The following is a 10,801-nucleotide window of genomic DNA, read 5'->3' on the forward strand; positions in this document are numbered from 1 at the left end:
ATGAAGAGAAAATATAAGAAGGAAAATATAAAGAGAAAAACTGGACAAAAGCGGAAATGGAGAGTTGATATTGCTGCACCATAGAACCCTAATTTATATCCTATATAAAGCCTCCACCGAGAAAGCAATTTCTCATCTCCTGCCTTGCTCAAAAATAAAATTTTCTTCTCTTTTTCTTTTTCACAGATCTGATCCAAAATATTAAAACACCTTCCAGCAACCTCATTCTCAACCCTTTCGCTTCCACCTTGAGGTGCCATAGTGCAATGGAGAAGGAGGAAGAGGAGGTGATTGAAAGGAACTGGGCAGATCTTCTGCCAGAACATATCCCTCTCATCCAGGTAAAGCTCTCCGAGATCTGTGATTTCGTCCGATTCCGAGCTGTTTGCAAGCCGTGGCATTTCTTTTCCCCTGTCTCCGACCTGCCTCTACAATTTCCTTGGCTCTTGAGGAACAGCAGGGGGCCCGATTTGGAATTCTACTCAATTGCTTTTAACAAATTATACACCATCCGTACTCACTGCCCCTCTATTAAGTTCTTCTTTGGATGTGTTGGTGGCTACTTGCTCACTGGCCAGGCTAATAATGCCGATAGCTTCTCTTTGCTGAATCCCCTTAACAATAGAGAGGTTTCTCTCCCTGTTCTACATGATTCTGACATTGAATACAAGTTTTCTTGGTACAATCCTCTGAATTTTCAAAATGGCGACTATTTGCTTTTATTTGATAATGAAATACCTGTTCGTTGTAAACCCGGTGATGATAGGTGGGACATCATTGGACCTAGATGCAAGGGTCAATACTGGCCGTACTATTTTAAGGGTTTACTTTTCATGGTTGAATGTCGTACTGGGATTATAAAAATTATGGATGTTAGTGCCCATAAAGAGCTCTATGTCATACCATCACCCGAACAAGAAAATATGGTATGGGGTTACTCTGTAGTTCCTTTTCTTGTCGAGTCTTGTGGAGAGATTTTGGCCATTTGTCATAGTCATTCCTTTTTGTATACGGATTTTAAATTTGATATTCATCGTCTCGAATTTGGCAATGGAAAAGGGAATCCTTGTTGGGCCAAGCTTAGTAGCATTGGAGACCGAATATTGTTCCTTCAAATTAATGTTGTGGATCGTTGTTCTCGTGGTTTATGTCTCAGAGCAAGTGATTTTGCTGGGTTCAAAGGGAACTGCATCTACTTCACATTTACTCGATTAAGATTTAATTCTGATCACTTTAGTGTGGTCAATATGTATGACATGGGGAATGATGAAACAACGGTTATCGATACCCCTTTCGGTGAAAAAGATGACGTTAGTTGGTTTATGCCTACTTTAACCCATATGTGACATCAATGCATTTTAAGATAGTTGTGAAAGGAACTTAGTCCAGTTGGCTGCTTCTTCTGACATTACATTCCTCTTATTTGTGCGTATAAGTCCTCTCATTCTGAACTTCAGAGTTGCTTAATGTAAGGTAATGATGTGTCAGGCCGGGTGCAGATTTTATATTAATATTAATAGAATTTTAGTGTGTTTTTGACTAGTGAAGCTTCTATTTGTGATTGGCTCCTTATTAAATTTATTGGATACTAATTTATGGACATAGCGTGGGGTTGTGTTCCTGAATGCATGAACCAGTTTATGCATAAATCAGATTATATATAAAAATGACAACAATGTATAATTATAAGATATTAAATTTTTTATTTCTAATAAGCCATTTACAAACTTTGGTGGTTATTCTTGACTTAAAAGTAAGATATGACTACTATTGATCATATTTGACCAATTTATTTAAAATAGTGTTCAATGTCTATCAAAATGTTGGAATTGATCTGAAGAACCAGATTTTCCACCTTTAGTGTGAAACAGAGGAATTAGATGTGCTGAAATTAATCCAATTTCAATTTATGTTTAGTACTTACCGACCCAGCTCTTCTAAGAAATTTCAGTCAAGAGTTCTCCATACAGAAAATATAACTGGTCATGGAATATGAGGTTTAGGTCTCAGTTATTCCACCAAACAAGCATTAAATAGACTGGCTTAACTAGGCGTAAGACTAAAGTTAGACTGGCTTTGGCCTAAATTAAGCCAGCTCTTCAATTATGTAATTATCGCATATCCCTTGTCAAAGGAGGTATGATTACCGGTCCTTGTCTTGCTTAGAATCAATTATTAGTGTGGGTGTTTGCTGGTATAATGTGAGTATTATACATAATTTTAATTTGAAGATATTTGGTACAGGAAAACCTATTTGGTACATTAAGCAATTAATTTTGAAGTTAAATACAAATGCATATATGTATTAAGCCACAAAAATACAATACAAATTTGAAGATGTTTGAAATTTCTCTTGTTTTACAAGGATCTATTAGTGGTACTTAACAAATTAAATTGAATCGATTTTTTCTTGAGATCAGGCAGAGACCAATTGTAGGAATTTAATACTGGCAAGGTCTTGCATCTCCTTACAAAGATGCTTGAATTGTTTGTAACTTGTATGAGAATGTGACTTGACTGCTTTTAAAATTGCTGTTTCCTATCTTGAGATTTCTCTGTCTACATGACTACATTGATTGTTGTGTGTCTGGATCCCTTTTATTATTATTTTTTCGGCCAAGATTCAGCTGTGTTGACTAAGTCAACAGGAGCAAGTAAGATTTGACCAAGTCAAACAGGAGCAAGCAAGATCCGCAGTGATCGGGCTAGGAATAGTAGCATGCTCCTTCACAGATTGTCTCGAGTTGGTTAGCATCTGTTCAAATCCGCTACCACAACTAAATGCCAATTGGATGGCCTTTGACGAAATTTTGTATGTTTGGACAAGTTTGCAAGAGAATAATTAAATTTTTTGTTTATTTTCATGTGCAAAGAAACCAAAATAATTTGGCAGATTATTTGGCAAATTAAAGAAAGGGAGGAAAAATGGTTGGAATTGAACGGGGTATTCTTTCCCCTGTTTTGGTCAGTAGATTCCTTGTAATAGGATTTATAATTTCAGATAGGGAATTATGTTTTATAGGGAGATTGAGTTGTAAGTTGCCTACGGGCTTTTGAATATCAAAAACAAAAAAAAACAAAAAAAAAAGAAGATTAGTTAGTTTGTTATAAGATTGTTATACTTGGTATTTTGTAGTTTTAGGATGTGCTCCAGAGAGGGATAGAAGACAAATTAAAAGGAAGGGGAAAGCTTCAAAACAACGGGCTGTCCATGTTGTTTACCTGCTTCATAAGAGGAAAAATGCAAAGAGAGTGGAGGAGAGGAGTTACTGTTCGAAGGGAAAAAGAGAGGGGCACAGCGTGTAGTTCTGGTGAAATTTGTCACCTCTGAATTGGAGTGTAGGATTTACTGTTCCGAGGTGAAAAACCCTCGTTTCTCTTCCTCTCCGTCCCTTCCCCTTCTTCCACAGATGGTGGTTCTGGAGCACAACTTTAGGAGTAACATTTCAAAGGAGATAGAACGGTTGCTCAAATTTATAGATAACAAACAACAAGGTTAAAATTTAAAACAACATTGCTTTCGTTGGTCTTTTTCTATGTCTGAAATACATTTCATGTTCTTGAGTTGCCCTTATTGATTTTCTTGATTTTTTTTTCTACTTTGCTCTAATTGTTAGATTTTTCTTCTATAAAAGGAAAACGTTTCAATGCACCGTATTTGGCCTACAAAAGTTAGTTGCACCGTTCGCAATTCCATTGATTATTAATTAGTTCATTTTTAAATTTAAGATATTTATTACTTATTTAAGATGATTAAGCTTTGCTTAAAGATTTCACCCAAAAAGTTTTGCTTAGAAATTCCGACAAAGAACAACCAAGCAGGTCTGCATTTCTAGCACTATGCATATTTAATCTTTATAAAAGGTTTATATTTCTAATCAATTTATGATTGAATTTGTCACTATATTCATGTAAACACATAAACTAGCCATAAGATCACATGAGTATTGTATTCTCATGTTGAAAGAGTGACGATCAATCATTATTTGTATGACTTAAATAAGTACATACGGCATAATTATTTAGAACTTAAACTATTCATAAAATAAATTATGACACCCAACTAATATAAAAAAATATATTAAAATTTGAAAAAATATATTAATTAATTAAAGTAATGAGCCTTCCTAACATGCTCCGAAAAATAATTATTATTGAAATAACAGCAAAAATCAACAATTTAGAAATTTAATTTTTAGTTATCACTATAATTTTGTTTTTTACACATTATAATCGAAACTTTGATAATTATTAGATGAAACAACAAAGTTAATTTTATATGTATTTAATTAGAGAGTCTCATACACAGAATCCATTTAAAATTAGATGGTTTAGATTAAAATTTGTTTTTTAAATAGCAATTCGACAAATATTGTCAAGAATAATTTTGATGATATAATCCAAAGATTTGCATGGAAATACAAATTTGTACAATTGGATTGGAGACAAACTTAGTACTAGCTAGGAATTTCCCAAAATTAAGTTGAATATTTTTTTTGGAAAATTTATGTGTATGTTTATAGTCTATAGAAACAAAAAGATGGCTTTGTTTTTAATTAATTAAGCTAATTTGCAAATATAATTCTAACTATTTATGCCAACTTTGAGCAAATTAATTCTTTTTTATACAACCAAAATAGTGGATTTCTAAATTTATATTATCCAATTGTACCAATATTATAACATGATATAAATCTAAGCCTAATTTCTGGCCCACACAAGTACACAACCCCATCTCCCTCCCAATAGAAGTTAATTTGTTATAGGGAAGCAACAAAAACAAATAAACTCAAAAGAGATGATTACTATAATCAACACCCGTTAAATTATGATTTTCAAGTAATTTGAAAGATTTGATCTATACCATCTTTCCAGATAATACATATAGCATTATACTTGTTGCAATAATGATGGATTGTGGATCTCCCGCAGCCCGTAATCACACACGACGGCTTCTTATCAATCCCGAGAGACACCAATTAGTGCTCATCTGGCATTGTGTAAATAATGATGGATCGTGAATCTCCCGCAGCCCGTAATCACACACGACGGCTTCTTATCAATCCCGAGAGACACCAATTAGTGCTCATCTGGCATTGTGTCATCTTTCCCCAATTTTATCAACCAAAGAGATGGAAGCGACATGAACACAAATTGTGTCATATGTCTCAGCCAGTTAAAGGATGGACAGATGATTTTGAAGTTACCGTTTTGTCTCCATTAGTTTAACAAGTGCACCCATCTATTGGTTTTGTCACAACTCAGCATGCTCTTTGTATAGGTTCAATATAAACAAGAGTTGAATGGTATGATTGTGACGGATTATCCTTAATTTTAATTGAATTGTGCCAATACAATTTCGGTTGTACTTATTACATCAAATTAGAAGTATAAAATATATTTTTGTTATATGAGATGATGTTTCTAATTTATGTTATTACAATGATATTTTAATAATATGTATTGATTTGAGATGAGTTTCGAATTTGAGGGATGAAAGAGGCGAAATTAGAAATTTTGATGAGAAGAGCAAAGTTTGAGCTAGGGTGATGCATAATTTTTATCTTGAATAGCAAATAAGTTTTTTTGTAATTTTTATGAAAAAAAATAATAGAATAATTTTTTTTTATATAACTTTATTAGTTGTGATGTGTTATTTTGAATTCTCTAAATGCAGTGTAGAAGTTTCTATTTATTGGATATTTCTATAAATTAACATTTCATTGTAAACAATTTTAGGTGTAATAAAAAAGGAAGCGTCTAATTGTCCACAGCCTTTTGTCCACCATTTGTCCACAGCTTTGACTTGCGCGAATACTGTAAAATTACTTCTAAATGCTGTATAATTATACAATATATCACATAAAATATATCAGTTAATCACAAAACATCCAGCAACTATTTGAAGTGGTCACATGATAGTTAGAAAAAGATTGCAAATTGCACAATAGGACAAAATAAATGTACTTTCAAAATGTACTTTCAAACTGTACTTTCGGAAATTATAGTTATAGGAAGTTATTGGCAGTTAGAGTTAGTTATTAGCGGTTATTGGCAGTTAGAGTTAATTATTAGCGTCCGCACTGGGTTGAATCTTGTATACTGTAAAATTGAATCTTGTATACTATAAAATTGAATCTTCTACACAGTAAAATTTACAATTGAATCTTGTATACTGTAAAATTGAATCAGCAGAACTGTAAAATTGAATCTTGTATACAGTAAAATTTTCAATTGAATCTTATATACTGTAAAAATTAAATCTTGTATACAGTAGAATTTTCAATTATATCTTGTATACTGTAAAATTGAATCTTGTATACTGTAAAATTTTCAAATAATACTGTAAATTTTCAATTGAATCTTGTATACTGTAAAATTTTCAAATAATACTGTAAATTTTCAATTGAATCTTGTATACTGTAAAATTTTCACATAATACTGTAAATTTTCAATTGAATCGTGTATACTGTAAAATTTCTAAAACAAAACCATAAAATAATACCATCTATACTGTAAGATAAAATGTAACAAATGCTACATTTCAGTTTAAACTACAACCTACAAAGAATCATGTATACTGTAAAATTGCAAAATATAAACCACAAAATAATACCATGTATACTCTAAAATTGCTAAATCTATACATACATCCATTATCACACAAAAAATCTGTTCACCACAAAACAACATATGTTCACCACAAGCAACATCTGTTCAACACAAGATAAAAATATTCACCGCAACATTCAGAATAGCATAATAGCAATAAAAAAAATATGGACAAATAACTTTTACATTAAAAACCTCTTGTGTTCATTGTTCAGATGAGCAAGAAGTCTCTCTATCATCTCTTTCCTCCAGATTTTCACAAGATGAATACTGAAAAATGACAAGATGAAAACTGTAAAATTAACAAGGCAATATTGTAAAATTAACAGATCAATACTCCATATCGCCTCTCTATCATCTATTTCCTCCATATTTACACAAGATGAATACTGTAAAATGACAAAATAAATACTGTAAAATTAACGGGGCAATACAGTAAAATTAACATATCAATACTCCATATCGCCTCTCTATCATCTCTTTCCTCCAGATTTCATTTGAAATGCTAGATCTGTTACTGCATACAACGAAAACAACAAATTCAATAGAAATAACTTACTAGATTTGAATTTTGCCGTGCTCTTCAACAAAAACAACTTCTATTCGATCGCGCTCCAATCCGTCTTGAAATCTCGTGTGATCTCTCTATCAAGCCTACGAAATGGCAGCGATCAGAAGCTCGGTGCTATCTCTCTCGAGATCAATCTCCAATCATTTTACCTAACTATAGTAGATGCTAGAGAGAAATCTTTCACTCTATAGCCGTGGCTTTTATTAGGACTAGCTTCGGGAATAATTTACGCCAAGCCTTATTATCCTGACACACAAAGAAAGATGCCCTTCCTCCCACCTCTCATATGTCCCCCTCGTCTTTTTATAACATAGAGATTAAGAAATTTGCTGTATGGATATCCCATTTTTTAATTCGCTACGTGTCTTCTATGAATCTTCTCCAACCAAGCAAGAGAATACCTCTTTGATATATAAACCCTACGAGGTTTAGTGTGCTCCGAGAAACTGGAACAAGTGCTTCAGCGGTGGGCTCGGATTCAAAGAGAAGAGAAGATGAGACGATTAGTTTTGAGAATTATAATTTGGGGGATTGGGTGTATAAATAGGCTGTTAGAAAGTGGATAACGGGGAGACAATTGAAGACAGTTAAACCGGAAATGAATAGTGCAGTGGACAGATGGTGGACAAAACCCAGTGGACAGAAACATTTTCTCAATAAAAAACACATTAATTTTTTTAAACACAAACGGGGATTGCGCCAAGAAGACCAGCTATATCCGGATGCTGTTTATTTTAGTGGCAAACTCCTTGAGCAGATTCCTGCAAAATGTTTTTCCTTTAATGCCTCAATTGGTAAAACTGCAAATAATTACTCATGTTCTGCAGGTGTACGCGGACCTCTCGGATCTGAGAATTAACCGGGGGAAAAGCAATTTCGTACCTATTGCTATACCGCATAACCTTGTACAGGTTATTCAGCCAATTATTGGATCACCACCGACAATACTGCCAATAAGATATCTAGGATTACCGTTAACAGTTAGGAAACCAAGGAAGATTGACTACCAGCCGATGCTTCTCGCAGTGTAGCACCAAATTCAGGGACGGACCTCAAATTTCCTATCGTATGGGTAGGATTACCTTGATAAAGGCAGTATTATCAACAATGCCTTTGTATTACATGCAAGCATTCAAGATACCGGTGGGGGTTATCAGACATATCGACAAAATGCGAAGAAACTTCCTATGGAAAGGTACGGAGGTCAGCAAGGGTATTAACTATTTGGTGAATTGGGAAAGAGTCTGCAACTTAAAAGAAAATGGAGGTTACTGAGAATAATCCGGAAGGACTCTAGGCAAAAACAATGGGCTCGTTGTATGGAGTTACTGCAGCTTCACAATTAGAGGCATTGGGAAACAGGGCTTCTTTTTTCATCAATGAATTGGCAAACCTAAAACATTTCTACTCATGCTAGATAAATATGCAGGGAGGAGTTAAAAAATGGAGATGGACGAACTTTGGAATTTTTTCCTGCGCCTCAGCATATAGAGGATTGCACAATACGGGGATCTTATCTCCATATCACAGATCATTATGGGAGATAAAGGTCCCAATGAAAGTAAGAATTTACATCTGGCTAAGACAAATGTAGGGGCATTCTAAATTTGTATCCATTGTGTTTGAATCAATTAAGTGGTTACTCACTTAATCCTCTTGTAACCCTTGTTTCATATGTTCAGCTAATTCTACAACTCATTGATGTGCTCACTAGAACCCATCTTCAATAGTGGAGATGATCAAATGAACAATATGTTTTTATTACTATATATTTATTATCGCCTGGATCAAGATCGGTTATTTTTCGATCCTAATGTGTGTAAATTACTGATCCTAATTCCAGTTTTTCCACTAGTGTTACTTAGGTGTTTAGAAGTGCCACATATTTTTTTATAAAAGATTTAAATTGAATATGTTCCGAGGTGAACGAAAGGAGGACACTTGAGATGTGAGCATATCTCATGACTCATCTTCATATTTATTACAATAATCTTCGAATAGAAAAAAGCGAAATAGGAAAATTTTACTTAAACATCTAGCTAAAAAAGAAGAAGATGAATTGGCAACAATTTATCAAGACAAATAGCGTACAAAAATCATTAAAATATAAATTAAAAAATCACAATTGCAATGTATATCATCGAAACAAATTCTGTATTAAATTTACTAAAATTTCAAAATCATTTAATCACCTATTTAATATTCATAAAATTGACCGTTAATTTTTCAACATGTTCCATAGTCACTAAATGACAAAATTATTTCAAATTATATCTCTTTTGATAAAATTAGTCAATATTTCTAAATCTTAAAGAAGATAACTGAATATTCAAGTAAAGATATTTTTTTGAATATGATATTTTGCCGCCTCTCAATGTACAATTACAATTAGTCAATATTTGTATTTAAAAGGAAGAAACTCTTAAAAAATAACTGGTTCAATAAATTGGTGGTATGAGAAAAAATAATAAAAGACTATTCTAGGTTAGTTCGCGCATGATTTGAAATTCAAATTCATTGTTATTCTTCTATTTTTCTCATTTTCTCTCTACCTCTCTCTTTTCTCCACGAATATGATACAATACGGGTTCATATATAAAGTATAGGATTAACACAACTGGCAGCCTGGCACCAAACTATCAGGCTCCAGTATAAAAGAAAAATTAAAAAAAAAAAACGTTTCCTTTGAGCTGACTATATTTTTCTACTTTTCTTATATCAACAATTGGCTGGATACTTAAACAAAACTTCATGGTACTGAACTGGTAATGTTCATGGTACCGCATGGCACCATAACATTAATATTTAAAAATAGATTGCATTGAAAATTAGCAAATAGCACATGAAATTATCATTGCTTTGTTCAACTTGCCATTGCTTTGAAGTTTGAAGTTTGTAACGACAGGGAAGAAACTTGAGTCACATGCCATGACCAATAAAATAATAATAAATACTTTTTTATTTGACTATTCTCTATGATGAAAATTTTTTATCTATAGAAATTATTAAAGTTACACATACAAAAACAGAAAGAGTACTTGAATTCCAAGAAATCTAGAAAGATCTGGCGGAGCCCGATCCAAATATATGGATCGGTCTCAATGGTCTAGATCCATAGATATATTTTATTAAAAAAAATAGACGTTGATGGGAAAATTTGAAATATAGATACCACAGAAAATCAGATAAGAAGTGGATCGGCCTCAATGATGAAAATCCAAGTTTTTTTTTTTGAAAAAAAAATTAGAAAGATCAGTCTTTACCGAATTTTTTTAAAAGAAAAAGAAAAATTGAATCTGACTCATGGAATCAGATTCACTTAGTATCAAATGAAATGTGACATAAAAATTTCTCTTTTTTCACCGTTAAAAATATATATATATATATAGATTTGAACCATTGAAATCAATTCATATATTTGAATCAGATTCATTGAGCCAAATTTTTTTTAGATTTATTAGAAATCAGATACTTTTTCGCTCTATCATAGCCCCCATCACGGCACAACCACTACTCCAGAAAAAGAAAAGGATAAAAAATTTGTAATACGAAAGCGTCCCCCCTCAAGAAAAACATGCTCTAAAACCGCCTCTGCTATTAAACTATTATTCTCCTTGG

At 32.8% G+C, this 10,801-nt stretch overlaps 1 protein-coding gene across 1 annotated transcript; it reads left to right on the forward strand.

The window, feature by feature from the left end:
• The first annotated feature begins 266 nt into the window (after nt 1-266).
• On the forward strand, nt 267-8,214 carry LOC144548355 (putative F-box protein At1g44080). The gene is made up of 2 exons (XM_078297023.1): nt 267-1,310; nt 8,011-8,214. The coding sequence occupies exons 1-2, from the start codon at nt 267-269 to the stop codon at nt 8,212-8,214; spliced, it is 1,248 nt and encodes a 415-aa protein (XP_078153149.1).
• The last annotated feature ends 2,587 nt before the right edge of the window (nt 8,215-10,801 follow it).

The sequence above is a fragment of the Carex rostrata genome, chromosome 33 (assembly GCF_964058835.1).
Source record: "Carex rostrata chromosome 33, lpCarRost1.2, whole genome shotgun sequence".
Taxonomy (NCBI): Eukaryota; Viridiplantae; Streptophyta; class Magnoliopsida; order Poales; family Cyperaceae; genus Carex; species Carex rostrata.